Source organism: Pinus tabuliformis, chromosome 1_2, assembly GCF_031772625.1.
Source record: "Pinus tabuliformis cultivar Carrire ecotype Pingquan chromosome 1_2, CPIR1, whole genome shotgun sequence".
In the NCBI taxonomy this organism is placed as follows: domain Eukaryota; kingdom Viridiplantae; phylum Streptophyta; class Pinopsida; order Pinales; family Pinaceae; genus Pinus; species Pinus tabuliformis.
Genome location: NC_142298.1, coordinates 1258956996 through 1258977135, shown reverse-complemented (window position 1 = coordinate 1258977135; position 20140 = coordinate 1258956996). Strand labels below are relative to the sequence as shown.

General features: G+C 36.8%; 2 protein-coding genes across 2 annotated transcripts; both read left to right on the top strand.

Annotated features, from left to right (window-relative positions):
• The first annotated feature begins 10493 nt into the window (after positions 1-10493).
• LOC149210807 (protein kinase STUNTED-like) lies at positions 10494-11736 on the top strand. Its single transcript, XM_089394488.1, has 3 exons — positions 10494-10936; positions 11065-11313; positions 11484-11736. Exons 1-3 carry the CDS (start codon positions 10714-10716, stop codon positions 11648-11650), a joined length of 639 nt encoding a protein of 212 aa, XP_089250614.1. The 5' UTR covers positions 10494-10713; the 3' UTR covers positions 11651-11736.
• Positions 11737-11753: 17 nt separating this feature from the next.
• LOC149210806 (protein kinase STUNTED-like) lies at positions 11754-12843 on the top strand. The gene is made up of 4 exons (XM_089399104.1): positions 11754-11779; positions 11965-12112; positions 12215-12364; positions 12571-12843. Exons 1-4 carry the CDS (start codon positions 11754-11756, stop codon positions 12841-12843), a joined length of 597 nt encoding a protein of 198 aa, XP_089255230.1.
• The last annotated feature ends 7297 nt before the right edge of the window (positions 12844-20140 follow it).

Sequence of the window (20140 nt, the reverse complement as noted above, 5' to 3'; positions counted from 1 at the left end):
TATCTATAATTAGATCCAGGGCCAAATTTTCTTTCTTTTACATTAATAGCTTTCCTGAAGTGGCCAAATTGGGTCAAAATGTGGGCTATTTCCCTCTTTGAGGGTCTTAACCACGTCAAGAATCTAAGGAACATACCCTCTAAATTCGTACAAGAGAGAGAATAATGAAAGAGCTCCAACAATGAACTGACAAAAGGTTATCAAATGATCCTCAAAAGATTTTTTATGGATGAGGCCTCTATTTTCTTCATTTTTCCATTATTTTCCTTCATTTTCCTCCTCACATGCAACCTGTGACCTTTCACCTTCATTTTCTACTAATTTCCATTATTTTCATAAATAATTGTGCCAAAAATGCCATTTTTCCTTTCCAAAGTCCTAGCCATTTCCTTTTCCAATTTCCTTAGCCATAAACAACTGAATGAACACCCCCTAGGATGTCTTTTCCAACATTCAAGTTGGAATAAGTGTCCTATCGACCATGGTTATTGTTTTTAAATTTTATTACATGAATTTTCACTAGGGTTGTTACAGTAATCCCCATTTGATGTAATGCAAAACACCTAATCCTTGTCCAACTTCCATTGGACTATCTAACTCCTATTGGATGGAGAAATATCTTCCTTGTACTGAATTCACCATTTCATTATGTAATTTGATGCCTTCATGCCTTCACTTCCTCCATGTGATCCTTGTTTTAGAATATTCACACTGGACTCACAATTCATTTAACATGAACATCACAACAACACCATCATTTTGAATCAAAAGCTCCAATAAAAAAGAAGAATAAAATTGGTGAAGATAATCTCCAAAATACTCCACTAGATACCATACAATCTCACCAAACACTTCTTTGATCCACACTTCAACACCTCACTCACTGGATAAATATGATGGTTGAAAAATACTTCAACTCACTGCTACAACACCTGCAAACTGCTTTAGAAAATTTTGTACTAGACAACTAACACAACTTGCACACTCTTCTCCAAGCTCACACTGACTCAACACACCAAGAAAATAAACTCAATACTTTTTTTTTTTTTTTTAGTATAGGCCAAATTATCTTCAATTATCTCCAAACTAATACCATGACCAAATACCATGGTTATGTCAATACCTAGGACACTTGTACCATGGTAATCTCCAAATCAATACCACAGGTAAATACCATGGTTATGCCAATACCATGGACACCTGTACCATGGTAATCTCCAAGTCAATACCATGGGTAAATATCATGGTTATGCCAATACCATAGACCCCTATGCCATGGTAATATATAAGTGAATACCACAGGTAAATACCATGGTTATGTCAATACCATGGACCCCTATGCCATGGTAATGTCCAAGTCAATACCATAGGTAAATACCATGGCTATGCCAATACCACAGAGTGGCTTGTACTATGGTAATATCCAAGTCAATACCATAGGTAAATACCATGGTTATGCTAGTACCATAGACTTTTATACCATGGTAATCTCCAAAGGAATACTATGGGAAAATACCATGGTTATGTCAATACCAAAACTATATGCACCAAGGTAATATGACTTGGCAAATATACCAATACAATGGTAATGTTAATACCAAGAATACATGTACCATGGTAATACTCTACTAATGAAATATGCAAGGTGTGCAAGGAAACTATAGAAAATGCTCAAACAAAATGGAAAACAACTCAGCTCCAAAACATATGACATAAACCAAGCCAACATAAACCAATTCAAATAACCTCCAACATTTATAGCAGAATCTCCAACACATGCAACAACATCTCAGTGCATGTAGCAGCAATCCAATCTCTCCGAGACATATGAAACACCTAGAGAGCAATCCAATGTCTCCATTGTCCTCATTTCTAGCATCCCAACGAGGCACTACATCTCCAATTTTGAAATCATCCTCCTCTGTTTTCCAGTCATAGATTTTCTTTATCCTATCATGGAGCTTAGATGTGTTATGAAATACCTTAGCTCGTGTCTGCTGTAGGTGAATCACTTGATTGATCCAACATTGTATATCATTCTCTTCACTTCCTGCTTCTTGTAACAATTTCATCATCGATACTGCTAATGATGAAGGGAAAACAATATCTACTCCATATACTATTTTAAAAGGAGAAAATCCAAGACATTTCTTGCTACTCACCCGATCTGACCACAATGCATTGATTAACTTTTTGTGCCAATTCTTTTTGTTGGCCTACAACATTTTCTTGATGATGTTGATTAAAGATTTATTGGAGGATTCCACCAAACCATTTCCCTGTGGATAGTATGTTGTAGAATGTCCCAAATTGATGTTATATTTGTCACAAAACGCAGTCATCTTTTTAGACTTGAATGCTGTCGCGTTGTCTGTGATGATCTTATTAGGAAAACCAAAACGAGACAAGACATTAGTTTCTAAAAACTGAATGATAACTTAATTTCTTGCTTGCCTGGTTGGAATCGCTTCGATCCACTTAGTAAAGTAGTCTGTAGCTGTCAATATCCACTTGTGTTGTGCGGATGATGATGGGTTAATCTTGCCTACAAAATCTAGGCCCCACTGCTGAAAAGGTGCATGAACTGATATAGGTTATAGAGGCAAAGGAAGAAGTTTTATTTTACCTTGGAAAACTTGGCACTCATGACAACTCATCATTGCCTTGTAGATATCTACAAAAGGTGCAGGCCAATAGTAACCTATTTTCTGTACTTTTTTTTTTGGTGGTCTTCCAGTACAAGTGGCCCCCACAATCTCCTTTGTGGAAGTCATTTATCACCTTTTTAGACTCATCTTCGGTCAGATAGTTCAACAACATACCTCCATGATCCTTCCAATAAAGTGCGTTGTCCATAATGCAATATTTAGAAGCCTTCAGCTTCAATGACCTGCTCTTAGATTTAGAAATGCCTAAAGGGGGATTTAGATGTTGTAAAACATAAATAATATCAGAATATCGTGGAGTTGATAAAAAGATATTAGATATATGAATGAGATCTACTTCTTCTTGATTATCAGACAATGCTGCTAAAAGGTTGATATCTAGAGCATGGATATTTGAATCAGCCATGAGCTTGACTAAGCCTTGACCCTTGATCAGCTTGGTAGGCTTGATCTCAAGATCATATTCAAATAATGTTGTTATCTATCTACCTCTTTTACCTTCTGGGTCATTCTGCACAAGAACTTCTTTTACCGCTGCATTAGACACATAAGCAAGAGTATTCGAATGTAAAATGTAAACTCTAAAATCTTTCACCTTCTTTACCAAAGCCAAATCCTATTTCTCTATGATGTTGTACTTAAGGGTTGCATCCCTGATATTACGACTGAAAAATTCTATTAGCAGCTTGGTTTTATCCCTTTTCTGCATCAATATTGCTGCCATGGTATGCTCAGAAGCAAAAGAGAATATTATGAAATCAATGGAGTAATCGAGATTGATTAAAATAGGGGCAGCGGTCAAGGCAAGTTTTACCACATGAAAGGACTTGCGGGCTTCTTCAGACCACTTTACATCATTATCTTTTTTCAACATATTTGTCATCTCTCTAAGATGTTTAGCCAAATTAGGAATAAATACGCATAAGAAGTTCAACTTACCATTGAATGCTTGGATTTGTTTCTTGCTGCAAGGGAAATCAATTTGCTGAATGGCTTCTACCCGTGAAGGGTCAATCTAGATGCCATCCTTTGAGATGATGTGGCCTAGAAGTTTTCCTTCCTCCATAGCAAATAAAATTTTCTTGGGGTTGAGAGAGATTCTGAACTTTTGGCATCTCTGGAAAATAACTCTTAAATGATGCAAATGCTTATCATCTGAATGTGAAAATATTGTTACATCATCTAAATATACAACCAAGAAAAAATCCTTTTCATTGGCAAAGGCTATGTCCATGGAACGCTGAAAAGTTGCCCCTGCATTTTTGAGACCGAATGTCATTTTTGCATATTTGAACGCGCCCTAAGGTGTGGTAAATGTTTTCTTGTCCTAATGATCCTCGTGCACTAAAATTTGATTGTAACCGGAGTAGCCATATAGTAGTGACATCCGGGAAGCGCCAACAACTCTTTGAAGGATATGGTCCATTTTTGGGAGTGGATAATTATATTTCAAAGATACTTTATTTAAGTTTATGAAGTCTACACAGAGCCTTATTTCCCCAATCTTCTTTCTCGTCAGAACTAGATTTGATATCCAATCAGAAAATTTGATAGGAACAATGATCCTTGCCTTGAAAAGTTTGTTAATTTATTTCTCTGTGGATGGTAGTAACCTTGGGTTAATCCTTCTTAGATTTTGTCTAAAGGTCTTTTTATCAGGTTTAATTGGGATGGTATGCTGCAAGGTTAATTTTAGGGGCGAATAATCGCCCAAAGGCGAAATTTAAGGCTTTTTATATTTTAATGGGGCGAATTTTTAATTAAAATAATATTTTTTTTTTTATATAATTAGCCCATATTTTATTTAAAAATTAATTTATTTTTTTATTTTAGCCCAGGGTGGATAAACTAACCGAATTGTATTTGATCAAAATAGCCCCATTTTGATATTTGCGGAATGGTATTTGATCAAAATCGCCCCCATTTTGATTTACAGTTTGGATTTTCTGGTTTGGGAGTGGTTTGTGAGGGTCGATTTGGTCATGGGATGTTAGATTTATTTTGAAATGGAGGGGGGAGCCAGGGCGGCTCCCTATTTTGAGGGATTCAGCCCGCTGTTTTGGTGTATATGGCTCCTTGGGTTTTTGTATAAAAATGGTTTTGAAATAGGTTTTTTTATCCTAGTTGACAAATCTAGCAGCAGCAGTTTCGGTGGGATATTCTTGCATTTTCAGATTTCAATCCGCTTATTCTTCTCTGGTTTCGGTATCCATTGTTTCTTGGATTTGAATGGCTCATGCCACTGCAGCAGCAACAACAACAGTCGGTACGGAAAGTTATCAGTACTTACCCTAAATATTACAGCATTTGGATATTTGCAGTCTGCCAGTATCCCAAGATGAATATTGTGATGGAGAAGGCAACTTCCTGCTTCTGATTCCCATGTATTGTTCGTGTTGGTTTAAATAATATTACTGCACCATTTTTGCAGTAACTTTCTGGTCATTGCTGTTTTATCTATTGCTTATATCACGCCTATTTCGTTAAATGTCCGTTTCTTTTTCCTTTGGTTTTCCCTTTCAGTCTGTTAGCTTTCTTATAGCTGTAGATTGTGCTCATTTTTGTGCAATCCAGATGTGTTATTGGGTGTTTTTGGTCAAAATACGCGGTCATTTTTATTTTCAGGGTTATTTTATCAGATGATAGGTTAATTTCAAATTTCAATTCGCTGAATATGTTGTGCTTCTTTGGCACAGTATGTCATATTGTTTATTGCGGTGATAAGGGCCAGAGCAGTTGGTGCCGGTGACTTGAGTTTTGTTTGGTTCTTGTTCGTTGGGTGATGATAAAAAATGTAATATTCATTTGTATTTGTTGATTTTATACTCATGGAACTTGTTTCTTATTGTACTCAATTCTTTTGATGCAAGAAAGAACAACAGACTAGTTTGAGCTTGAGGTACTTGAAGCGGCAGCAGCTCTCTTCTCAAGCGGTATGTGTTCTAGTTCTCAAGTGTAATATGAGTAAATTTAGAATGTACTGCCATTTGACAATACTTGTAAGCACTTTGAAGCAAATGGGCCTGAATGCTGGAAGGAAGCAAATTATCTTGCCTAGTAAATAACTCGCTTCCTTGATCATAAACATGATTGGGACCAGGATATTTTCCACGATCAAAGGTTGTTGGAACCTTCAACATAGGAAATCACAAACATATGCATCGAGTGGCCTTGTCACATAATTTTGGTGTATCATATTGTGAGCTCAAGTTAATATGCAATGATATTTCTGTCCCTAATAATCTCTGATGGAAGAAATTCTACAGCGTACTATACTACTATTGTGGTTCTTGTGTTGATAAATCTCCTTTGCCCATTGAAATAACTACTTCAGCTAATTCTTGGTAACGATGGTCACACAATGCCCTATGAATAGTAGAATTTCCTTAAGAATCTGCAGTCCAATGAAAGAAAGTCCATCCATGTGCATATCGAAAGTTAATCCCAGTACCATCATCGATTGCACACTCAATTTGTTCCCACTGCTCTTCGCTTGCTGCTTTCAAACACAAAATAATATCTTTGACTATAACATCTTCATACATAGTATGATCAAAATTTGAACTTGGTTTTATTCCAGAGTGAAGCATGTGAGCAGATTGAGCATGCAACAAAATTTCCTCGTAGCCTTGCTTGGCATCCATAGACTCTAGAAGCGTTTCCATTCCCAATATTAGATTTCTCCTTATTATCCACAAAATTACCCTTACAGAATCAATTAAGACAATGTCAATCTTTGTTGTTCGGGTCAGATTCACTAGAAGTATTTGAATATGGAAATTTTCCCATCTTTACAGAAGTATCTATATCCCACAATAATGCACAAGTCTCATCAAACCCTAAGGCATCAATGTTATCCAAGGAAAAATCCATAGCTTCTTTTATCTGATTTCTTTCCAGGGTGAAGGCTTTCAATGTGTCTTCAAATCCGCCTTTTTGTTTGTCAATTGAGGAGCGCTCTAGATCAACCCACCCACTCTTTCCAGCAGTATAAGTTGCACTACAGCCTTTCTCCTTTTCTAGACTTCTCATGCCTTCCTGTTGGGATAAAAGTGGTGGTATCCATTGTCCACTTTCAGTTACCATGGTGAAAAGCCTTGTCTACGGTGTTTGAAGTAGTTTTTCTTGAGAAAATGAATAGGTCGGAAAAATGTAGTATGTATGCTCCTTTAATCTAAGGTCAACTAAGAAATTCATCAATTGAAGGTCACGTCCCCTTCCCATTATTTCTTGCTTATAAGCACAACTACAATCAACCACACACATTGCCATGGTGTCGATCATGTTCATTTGATGCTCATCGTCTTGGAAAGGAAGTGTAACCAATTCACCCTAGCTAAACTCTTGCATTTCATCCTCGGCTGCCTTACCATCTGCTTTGGTCATGAAAACAATGAAACTGATGTTCCATTGCCTTATTCGTTCTTCTTCCATTCTCGGCTACCTCATTCTATTAATGGCATTAGGACTAGGCCAATCTAATGTCAGTGAAAGACAATTCTCATCCACCTGGCGCACTAGACTTTTTATATAAGGATTAGTTGTCTGAAGATCTTCATTATCAAGTATACTAATTGGCCTTCTACTTGAATTAATCTCATTGGCTAGTTCATCAAACCAACCTACCAGTTGTGAGACTACCTCAAAACTCAGATTTGCAAAATCCAGCTCTATGTCTGAAGATTCTTTTTGCACGATTGTTAACTTTGGATGTGAAATGACCAGGCTATGTTCCCTTGGAGTAGTATCTATAAGCACAAAATAGCTGGTGGAAATGAGTTCAACCATGGACTTGGAAGGACCTCCATTATCCCAAGGCAATTTTCTACTCCGACAACAACAGATAATTGTGGTATTTTCTCAAACAAATGTGTAGCCTACTTTTGCAGGAGTCTTTCAATTCTCTCTTGCCTCATTAAGAATACAACAATGTCACCAAAATCCTCCCTTATAAAATTATGGAAGACAGTTACCAATGTTGTGTTAATATAATTTGGTTCTACGTTGTCAATATGTAGAATTTATACAACATATCGTTGTTCATTAGCCATGAAGTTTGCCAAAACATTCAGTGCATCTTCATCTGGAGCTATAAGAAGTTATCCTTTTGTCCTATTCTCAAGTGACTGCTTGTTATTGGAAAGCTTAATCCCATGACAATGTTCTTTGAAAACCATATGTGTGAACATGGATTCAGAATCCACATATTGGTTTTGTTCTTCAGAAATGCATGTACTTGCAATAGACCTCAATTTAGCCTCTGCAACATTTTTGAGCATGACCATGGAAATTCCCACCTCGTTTATTGTTTTCTTATCATTTGGAAAATTGAAGGAACCTGTTTGAGAACCTTTGACATCCCCTGCATTATATATCAGTTGGATCACACAAAAAGGAGCAGCAACCAAATTTACCATATTCCATTCCATATAAATACCCCCAGAATTTGTCAGAGCCTGAGGATGATTTTCCTAAATTTGAAGGCAGGTCTGGTAACAAGCAATTGCTTCGTCCACTTTCCCCATAATTTTCAATGCATCGCCCAGGTTATTGTATACCTCCAAAAAGATGGAGTCCAGGATGATAGATTGTTTGTAGTGTGCTAATGCCAAATCTTGTTCATAAAAAGCATTGGAGAAATACCCAAAGGCAAACACATAGTCAAGACACAATTGGATTGTTGGTTGGTAGCGCAAAATTGCATCTTGAAGCTCTCTCACAGCCTTTAATACATTTCCTTGGCTCAATTGAACATCCAAATATAGGCTTCAACCTGATTGCCCCCTTATAATAAACAAGGGCCTTCTGTAAACCCCCTGCTTCCATTAATAGCCCAGCCAAGCACAAATACTCCAGTCCAAATGATGATGATGCTACGGGTCCCTCAAAAAGTATAAAAACTTCATTCACTAGGCAACGCAATTATTGCATAGTTCTAACTGGGGAAAAGGAAGCAAATTATCTTGCCTAGTAAATAACTCGCTTCCTTGATCATAAACATGATTGGGACCAGGATATTTTCCACGATCAAAGGTTATTGGAACCTTCAACATAGGAAATCGCAAACATATGCATCGAGTGGCCTTGTCACATAATTTTGGTGTATCATATTGTGAGCTCAAGTTAATATGCAATGATATTTCTGTCCCTAATAATCTCTGATGGAAGAAATTCTACAGCGTACTATACTACTATTGTGGTTCTTTCAGAATTGTGGTTCTTTGTCATAGTAGTATAGTACGCTGTTCCTGAGATTACCTTTGGTTCTGTTCTGAGATCTGTAGAGAATTGTTGAGCAAGGGGGAGGATAGCTTCATCTTAAAGCATCCCTCTACCCAACATTAAGCTTGATGGGAAGAATTATCCTATCTTCAAGTGAAGGGTGCTAAACATATAATTGAAGAATTGATTGTTAAGACTTGTGGAGGGTAAGAAGACAAATTGCACTGTTGCTAAAGAATTAGTAAAGCTATAAGACAAATTGCACTGTTATATAGAGTGTCTATACAACAGTCTATATATTACAACTAAGTACAATGAGTCTCTCTTTGTGGTTAATTGTACTATACCTTGGGTGCCAACATTCATAATTCTTGTTGTTGAACCAAGCTCTCCAGTTGCAGCAATAAGCTCGACACCTTTGTCTTATTGATTGCATTCTTTGAACAATGTTACTCAAGCCAATCCTTAAACCTTGGATTGATCAACCGATCTCTAAAGAACATTGCATCATGATGTTGTTCATCCCCTCTTCTACAATTTCTCTCTTATAGATGCATTCTTTGATTGTTCAAGGCCTCCTCCTTAATGACATTTGAGGGATAATTTTTCCTCCTTCCTTGTCTTAACATAAACTTGGTTTTGTTATCCATCTTTCACATGGCTGCTAGGATCCATGGTCACTTCTGAAAATTGCTTGCAAGGTTATCTTGGCTTCATTATGCATTGTTTTTTCCTTTTGGAAACTCATCCTTCCTTGAGGATTGTCTAGCATCTACTACCTCAATTTGGATTTCTTGGATCAATTTAGTGCTCTCGTTCTCCTTTTGGACCAGTTGTCCATTCTCCTCACATGCAAAGCATGCATTCACATAAAATTCACCAATTTTAAAAATAAAAGGTTACCTGGCCTCTTCTGATGCCTCCAACATCAAATTTTGTCTTCCTTCCATGCTTTAGGAAGGTACTCCTTCTCTTTCTTCTATTCTTATGACAACTATGAATGATTGTCCCTCTTGAAAATCCTTATCATCCGCATCTATACACATAGCATCAATATCATAATCACCAAGCTCTTTAGCCCCATATGGTATATATGTTACGAGCACTTCTAGCTAACCTCCCATGAGACTTTCATTTATTGTCTCATCGACATCCTCTTTGTGTAGCTCCCTCTACTGTTATGTTGCTTTTTCCACCATATCTTCTATCAACAAATCCATGTTGATTTGAACTCTTTATGCAGTCCATGAGACTCTCTGATAGTCTCTCTTCAACATCTTCCTCATCATCAAGGACTATTCCCTGCTCTGGTTCAAAATAGTGAACTAATTCAACTTTAGGCTCAACAGGTGCTTCATCTTCCTCCCTAGCTTTCTAGCTTTAGGGGTCTTCCTCTTAAAATCTTTTTTCTGACAAGTAATTTGGCCTTCTTCCTTAGGTCCCATCTCTACCTTTGGTATTCTCTTTCAAGCCTCATTTTGACTATGTTGAATCTCTCCTTCAACTCATAAATCTCCTTTTCAATTTCTTCTTTACTCATGCCATTGTCCTTGGCATGCTTCTCCCTTTTGTTATGGCATCCATGAGAACTGGTTAGTAGTGGGTAGTTCTTAACCAAAAGGTTCCCAAAAGGGCGACTTCGGGACTGATTACAGAGAAAGGAGAATCAGTACCTGGATGGCCCCTCTTACGTGGAGCCGATTCACTGACCAAGCTTCCTACTCCACAGTCTACATCAAAACAAACATCTGTAGTTGAATGGGCACTACAGTTGCCAAATAGGCTTACACAAGCAACTGGAGAGCTTCATTTGAAAGGACAGATTATGCAGAAGGTTTGCAACTATGAACATGAAGCTCGGTCTTCAAATGAGGTAGCACCAATTGAAGCATGCTCTAAAGAAGAAGGGTTTCCTTGCAGTCAGCAGAATGATTCTGATCGAGAAGAAAATTGTTTGGCAAGGAGATTAGAGTTCCTTTGTCTAAGTAAAACCTGCAGGCATTTTACATATCAGGAGTTGCAATCTGCTACTTCTGGTTTTTCAACAGGTTGCATTTGTAGTTTTCCTCATGGAGTTTTTCATTTCTGTGCTTCTGTTTTGAATGGGAAATTTCCCTTGAAATGTATATTAACCTTGTGAACTCAATTCAATTATGTAACATCCTTATTCTTGCAGGGAATTTTATAGGAAGAGGAGGCTGCAGTAAGGTGTACAGAGGATTTCTTCCTGATGGACAATCGGTGGCAGTGAAAATCTTGAATTCATCATCCAAAACAGAGCAAGAGCTTCTTTCTGAAGTTGAGATTCTTACTCTATTGAAGCACAACCATGTCATTACACTTATCGGTTACTGTGCAGAAGGCCTTAACCGCCTTCTGGTGTATAATTTTGTATCCAGAGGAAACCTTGAAGAGAATCTCCATGGTATATACTCAAAGTATTGCATTTTAAGAATCATGAAATCGTGTAGAAATATTAAGCAGTAGTACGTTTTAAGCATCATAGTGTTATGTATTGTATGGCAGGGTCTTTCATTTTCTCTTTTCTGAGATTTGATTATAGTCCTAGCTATTGACTATGTATATATTTTTCAGGAGGAGAGGAAAAGCCAATACTTCCTTGGAAAGTGCGATTAAAAGTGGCTGTAGGAGTTGCTGAAGCATTAGATTACTTGCATAATGGCTTTTCTCAATCTGTCATTCATGGAGAGGTAAAGTCTTCCAATATCTTGCTTTCTGAAGAGTTTGAACCACAGGTATAAATCTTTTTACTGCAAGAAGAATCAAGACTAAATTGCACAATTCAGTATTTGAAGAGATCTTAGTGATCTAGACTTGTAAACTGAAACTTGGAATTCTGCACTAATGAAAAATTTCAACAGAATTAATGTGTGTGTTATTATAATAGTTGTTTGATTTTGGGCTAGCAAGGTGGGCACCAACATCTTCATATATCACTTGCAGCGATGTTTTAGGAACATTTGGGTATGTAAGCATCTTCCCAGTTTCGATTGGCCATTTTCAGATTAAAGCTATCCAATTTGTAAATTCACTAATTGTGATTGTAGTTTGACAGGTATCTTGCTCCAGAATACTTTGTTTATGGAAAGGTTAATGAGAAGACGAATGTGTATGCATTTGGTGTGGTCCTTCTTGAGCTAATAACTGGAAGGAAGCCAATTGATACAGCAAGTCCCAAGGGTCAAGAAAGCCTGATTATGTGGGTAAGTCCTGGTTTTTACAGTTGACTCTCTTCTTCATGTTTATTTATATTGATTATCCTTATTAGGGGCTCATGTTTAACCTTCTGTAAATGTTGAAACCAGGCAAGACCACTCTTACAGGATGGGAATATCGAAAGTCTTGCTGACAAATGTTTGCAAAATGTTTATGATACAAATGAAATGCACAGAATGATGCTTGCTGCTACGCTTTGTCTAAGGGAAACATCTCATTACCGTCCTTGCATGAGCCGAGTAATTTATCTTCCTCTATTCATTTCTATATGCTTCAGGGGCTTGTTTTTACTACCTCGTGTGTTTTTTGAGGGTATTCTTTACCTGCAAAAATTACTTTAGGGTGCAATTTCTCTTACATTTTCTTTTAGCTATAAAACACTCTATGTTAACCACATCTGTTCATCTCTGCTTACTCTTTAATACCAAGATATGATTAATGGCAGATTTTAAAACTACTACAAGGAGAAGATGAGAGGACTGACTGGGCGTGGTGCCAGAATACAATGATCAAGGATATGGATACTTTAGATGAGGATGACATTGTAGAAAATCAGGGGGGCCATGATATACAAACCCATCTCACCCTTGCCATGCTTGGGGTGGATGATGATACGGTATCACTTAGTAGCACAGATCATAGTGTGGGCATTTTGCCAACAAACAATTCTTTGGAAGATTACGGACTGCGCCGATGTAGCAATTCATCAAGCTTTTAATTCAAGATTAAAAGAAGTGAGTTTTGTTGCCAGCAATACATTTGTTTATGGTTGCTTTATAAGTTTCCCATGGCCACAGTGGTTTCATATTCTTATATGGCCAGGAATGTGACGTATTATGCTAGACCTCAAAGAATAGCTAAGGATTGTATGAAAACTAGGGGATTGAACAATAACATTGAATGGGTGTTTGCAGTTATATTGTTCCTCTGCCAAGAACTCTGCTCTTTTGGACCTCAATTCCCCTCAAATAAAAATGTTTTGTTTAATTGGAACTTATTTACATCCTAACATGCAGGTCGATTTCTCCAAGAGAATGTACCTGGGCAACAAATGATATCCAAGTTGAAATCTTAACAATGGAATTAACTAATTATTTTCAATTGATTTCCTTCATTGTTGCTAGTTGATTTTTCCTGGGATCATCGACATCTCATTTATTGGGTTCACCTCACCCTGATTTGAACTTCTTTCATTTGAATCAACTTCATCTCTGGTTAGAACATTTTTTGATTGATTTCATTTTCCAACAAATGTGGTATTTAAGTTACTTTCTTCTTGCAAGTCGATTTTACCGTTATTAGTACACTGCTAGTAGATTTGTTTGACATGATCATTTTCTTCAATTTCAGGGTCGACTAGCTTAATGATAGTGTCCTTTTGCTTCAGCTCATGTTCATTCATCAGTTCTCAATTGATTCTCTCTGTGTTCAAAATGGATTCAAGTAGCTTAGGAATTACATCGATTTCCATGTTCATTCATCAGTTCTCAACTGATTCTCTCTGTGTTCAATGGATTCAAGTAGCTTGGAAATCACATCAATTTCCTTTTATATTGTATTAAAATGTATAGGAATGTCATAGTGGAATTGCTTTCCACAACAATACTTCTTTGTAACTATGGACTTTATCTCAACTCAACTGGATTTCATTTCTAACAAGAGATTTCCTTAATAAATTCCTCTTGACAAATTTTTCTGTTATAAAACTTTGCAAAAGCATACCCTTGGTATAGCTCACTACACAAGAAAATTCATTTTTGAAGCATAATTCTTATACTTGCAACTTTCATTTCTCTGTATAGACTTTCTAGAAAATAAATTGCGTGTAAAGAGTCTATATTCCACTCTTGGATTCATTTTGTTGGAGAGTTATGTGAAGGACTAACGAACCTAGTAGTCACAGGACGAAACAAACCCTGAGGCAGTAAAAATTTGTACATGGGTCCACATTTGCTCCCGTTATGGTCCTTACAGAGAGTGCATTGAAGGTAGGTATGTTGCAGTTGGTAGAATATGACGAATGTGCTCCCTTCATGTTCTCTAAGACGACAACTTACAATTATTTGACAATTTCCTCATCCAAATGATTTTGAATGAGTAATTTCATCTAAATTTAACTGATTTTCAAACTGGGATTTAGTCTTCTTAATTTAACTGATTTTCAAACTGAGATTTAGTCAGTGTTATTGAGGAGTGAAATAGAAACTGATTTTCTCTTGCAGAGAATAACAAGGATTGGTGTGAGCTTATACTCTGCCTTATAGACCTTCAAATACAAATAAGCTCTTGTATCCCTATTTCAATCACATAATTTAAATGAATATAATGTCATTTTATTAGAAAAATGCAATGAGTATGAAATAGATCATCAGAATGGCCACTGTAGCCCAGGCTAGTGAGAACTTGAGTATTTTATATCTGACTAAACACATGCACATGAAAAGAAACATCACCTGACACAGACATGAACAAGATAGAATCTAGATATTAGAATTTTGGGGAAAAACAATTGCGCCTTAACAGAGAGCTTCTTATCCTACACCACACATTTCACTCTTTCAAGGTGGAGTTACAAACTGAACATGCAATGACTGAGCTGCATGGTCACCAAAGTTGTAACACACCCAAAAAAACAATGCTTCATATCGGCTTCTCAATTATGTGTGTTTAACATTAGTGATATAGTCTCTTCTGAACTTTTATTTCAAGTAGAAATTTGATTAAATTTCAGAAGTGCAAGAAATCACAGAAAACCCTCCGGCAGTAAATTGATAGGAGAAATCTTCAAAAAAACCTGGAAGCTGTCCTGTTCATATTGTCCTGGACTTTTCAGCCAAGTTAATATGTCTGTAAAGAATACTATTTTATCCTGAGAAAAGATTGACACTTTGTTTATCACCAGATGAAAATAAATTAGAAGCAAAACATCAGGTTGGTGACAAATCCAAAACAAGTTGCAAGACTGTAACCCAATCTGCAAAACATCAAAAAACTGATTGTCCCAGAGTGGGATGCACTATGGGAAGCTGTGCTGTCCCATCTTTTACTAGTGTCAGCTTCATAGCACCTGCTTCCATTTCCAGCAGCTCTGTCTTTAAGAGAGCATCGACCTCTATCTTGATAGTGTTGTCATCAAGAGATTTGTAGCTGATTTCCATTTTTAATCTTTATGGAAGCTGTTTATAGTCCTATAGGACTGAAAGTATGGATGTTGCAAAGCTTCATTAGCTGTTATTCTTTTGTTTCCATCCACTTGTAACATTTGTTTCAGCAAATCCACACCTTCTAGACACCCAACATTTTTGACAAATCTTGTGAGGGATGGGAAAGGCTTTCCCGGATTTGGAAATATGATATCCAACTGCTCCTTTACAGATTGCCCACGAAATAGCGGCTCACCGATGAACAATTCTGCCGACATGTTATTTGTTGCTTTTTTCTAGACTAGCTCTCACAAAGCATTTGAATTGTTCCTGTTCCTGGTTGGTTTTTTTATAATTTTATAGACAAGTTCCATGTCGTGGAAATGTGAAAAAAGATAGTGATATTGCCACCATGTGGCTCTTATCATATATGGTTTTATACTTCTTCAAAAAATTCTCTAAGAGTTCACAATGCTAAAATTCACTAGGACTTTACAAAGTTTTATTATTTAGTGAAAGACTTGCCAAGTTCTTACAAGATTTTATAATTGAGTAAAATATTCGCCATGCCTGGTGAGAGATTCGCCAGAAAATTATATATACATATTATATTATTGATAAAATCGCCTTCCATTTTTCCTATATACCATGGAGATTCGCCCAATTATTATATTTATAAATTTGGGGGGGGGGGGTTCTTAAAATTTTCCCTGGTATGCTGAATTATTTTCTTGTCATACTCCTTTAAATTTGCATAATCCCATGCGAAAACATCAGAAAATTCAGACAATAAATGAATATATTTCTCTTTTACCTCTAGAGATAATGATTTGGACAACTTGATCATTTTTGGTTTGTCTATTGTTCCGATGTTCACGTCTTCGACACCTTTCTCCATAGGAACCAATGTGGGCTTCCTTACTACATCATCTTGATCAAACAAGTCTTCCAAAGGTACAAGAGCTTTTGGAATATTGTTGTCCTTCAGCTGTAGTATATCAACTTGGGTTGCCTTGATGACTTGATCATCCTTGTTGTAAACTTCATCTATGGAAAAATTCTCAAACTCTTCTTCACTCAGAAGAAAGTTATTTACCTGCTTGTCACCCAAGAACACTTGCCACTATCGCAAGTTGTCATGAATAGAGGGTCGATGCTTTACATGAATCTCAAATTTCATGTTTGAAAAGATGGGTATTTTGAAATTTCTTGTAGCAGTAGCCAATGAATATTCCATAATATTCTGACTCCTTGGTACAACTGAAAGTATATATTCAGGGAACATTCTCAAAATATATAAAACAACATTTCTATATTGTCTCATTCACGGATGGTGATCTTGATATTCACCTTTAACTTGCTTGATCACAAGTTCTGAATCACCATACATAGAAATTCTTCGTGCACCCAATCTTTTCAAGATCTTTAAACCCGTGATTAGTGCTTCATACTCCACCTCATTGTTAGTGCAATCAAAAGCTAACTTGTACGAGCATAATCTAACATTCTCAGGGACCTCAGCTTGATGATAATGTGGACTTCGGATCCAAATTCCAATGCCTACCCCATATTTTCCAAGAGCACCATCAAAGTCCATGGTCCAAAGACCATGCTCCTCTTCCAAGGGCTGTAAATCTGGTTTCTACTTTGGTTTGATTTTCTAAATTTTCTCTTCATTCTTTTCTGAATTTTCCATTACCTTTTCTGATGGCTATTCTAAGTCTTTCTCTGCTTTGTCTGATGGCTGTTCTGATGAACTCGGCAAATTGTATTTTCCCTGATCTAAAAATGTCCTTATCTAATCAAAAATTTTTGGTACATCTTTTATTTCCCCAAGTTGACTATCTACATCATTCAATCCACTACCATTATATAAAATGAATTATTCTAAATCTGTATGTACAACATTTTTAGGATGATTATTCAGCCTCTCCTTGTTAGTTATCATGAATTTCATTTTGGTTTCTCAGTACAATTTCATCAATTGCCCGAAAATCAGGATGGTGGCATACGAGAGGTCTAACTACAATATGCATCTTAGTTTCTCTCCCCAGGACCTTGACAATAACATACCAAACCGTGGTGGTATATCAGCTACGACCACATCCATTAAGACATTCTTTGCTGGGATTTGGTCTAGGAATACTACCAAATCTTTGACTTGACCAAGACAATGGATCTTACTGGAATCAAAAGAGTACAAGTCATGGTATTCACGAGTTATATCTAGACCCAAATTTTCCATGATGGCCTTGGGAATTAAGTTATGGGAGGCTCCAGTGTCAAGAATGGAGTTGTGAAGAATGTACTGGTGGATTTCTAAACTCAAGTAAAATGGAGGAACATCACTATCTCCTAACTGACCATCTATGGCTAGACCAAAAATTAATTCAGGCTGGTCATCTTCAACATTAACCATGTTGGACAAAGGATCAACTTTCAGCATTTTAACTATATTAGACTTGTAGTGGCTATTTTTAACTAGTTCAGTGGGAGGGATTGACACTTTCAACTTTGAAATTTCAATTTCTAGATTGAATGAGCCAGATTTATCTACCTCTCTTTGGATGATGTCTCTCTTCTCGGGCAGATATTTTGATGTCTGATCCTTCTTCTCACTGTCATGGTCCTTGTTTGGATTGCTTGTAGATGGCTGATTTACTTTGTTTTGGTTAGCTGCTGCCAAATCTTTACCTTTACTTTGATTACCTTGAGGATTTGTCTTCTGTTGGGTATCCTTCTGCTGCGATGTCCTTTTCTGAATAGGAGTGATCGGGACATCCCTATTTCTCAAGGAATATTTCTTCTGTTGAGATTTGAGTGCATTCAAGTATCCTCTTTGATAATCATCTGATTGAGTTTCAAATGCATAGTCATTCTCTAGTATGTAGTCTTCATCTTTGGGTTCTTCTGTCTTCTCGACATACTTCTTATTTTCAGTCAAGAAAATGAGATGGTAATCTTCCCTGAAGAAGTGGTTTTCTTTGACAATCAAGTCTGTTTCATCCTCTGATTCTCCTTGAGCATAATTCTGCTACAAGGGTGTCTGAATTGGCTGCTGAGATGTTGATGCCTCAGAAGCTTTCTGCTCTCTTTGTTTTATCATGTACTGAGAATACTACTGGTTTCTGAAATTCAGATTTTTGACTCATAGCTCCTGCTATCTATTTGAATTTATTATTCAATTGGCCATCCTCTCCATGGTTCTGATCAGTGCTTCTAGTTTAATATTGGTGGAATAAGAGGTTTCTTCTTTAATTGTTATTTTTTTCTTTGGTTTCTCATATTTTAGCTGAGACTTTTTAATCATCAAATTTTCTTCCACACTCACTGCATTATTTTGCATTTCTTCCAGAGTTGCAGGATCTCTTTCTCTTAGTTGATAAGCCATCTCAGTATCAAAGGAATCCGGATAATGTTGAAGTGCCAAATCAGGAGGATGTTTCATGTTATATGGAATGGAATTGTAGATCTGATTGAACCTTATAGTAAACTCCTGAACCATCTCGTTAGGATTCCTTTTCAATGTATTATATTCCACCAAGATTTGCAATGGATTCTTCTTTTCTCGCCACTTGGCTAAGAACAACTCATTTAGGCTCTAAGGAGTATCAATGGAATGAGATGACAAACCACAAAACCATTTTTTCACATCTCCATAAAAAAACTTTGAGCCATTAGTCCCATTTTGGCATCATCTTCATCAACCTCCTTTAAATCAATGAAATCAACCATTTTGTCAATATGTTGTTGTGCTGTGATTCCTGGGCTGCCATCAAAAAGAGGAAGTCTCTGGCCATAGGTTTGAGGTAAAGCTGCCAACTGACTAGGTAATTGTAAGGGAGAAAATCTCGCCATGAGTACTAGGGGAGGATGTACGGGAACTACAATGGTTTGTGTTGGATAGAATGAAGATGGAGGTATGGATATAGATGTTTTTGGAGGTGTAGTAGATGGTATGGAAGAAGATAAGCTTTCAAGCTGATACTGGATATAGGATTTTTCTACATTAATTTGCAATTGATCATCTAGGCTTTGAAGTTTATCAAAATTAGACCAAACCTTGTGCTCAAGTTTTGAAAACTGAGATGTTGCAGAAGGTCGATTAAACAAAGATTTTTAGGTGGACAAGTATGAATCAAACTTTATGGGATCAAACAAAATATCTCTGTGAGACAATAATCAGACTTCGAATGAAATAGGGATAGCTCAAATTAATATCAAAAGGAATATCCTCAAAACTCAGTATCTGATCTAGCAGGGCAGTGGTCCTTTCCAATTTTTCGCTTTCAGTCTCGGGGAAAGGGATTTTAGGTTTCTTAACAATATTTTAGGATCATCAACAAGAGAAGGAGGGTTTGGGTCAGGGTTTGACTTGGTATATCTTTTCGGAGCCAAAATCTTAACAGGGTCAAAAACTATGTGAGGTAAAAGACTTCAGACTTGAGCGAAACAAAGAGAGTTTCAAACTTCACAACAAAGGAATGTCTTCAAGAGAAAATTTTAAACAGGTAACGATCAAGAGCTTACCAATGGAATGAGGTTTGATTGAACTTGTGATTTGTAAACTTCTTCACTTTTCGAACAAGCTTTGAAAATCTTTGACTGAATCAGCTGGATCAGGATCTGGATTTTGATTTTGTTTGTCTCCTTGAAGCCAACTCTACAATCTTGACACTGCAATTATGGAATCAACCTTTTTGAAACTTAGTCCTATCATCCAAAGGACCAAATTCCAATGAAAACTTGTCGTACACCCAGGGAAAATGAATCTTTCATTCCCTGGCAACAGCGCCAGTATGTTATCACTCCTCCGGATCTCCAAGGCTGAGGAAGAGTCCAACTAAGGTAACCACAGACCAACCTTTTAGC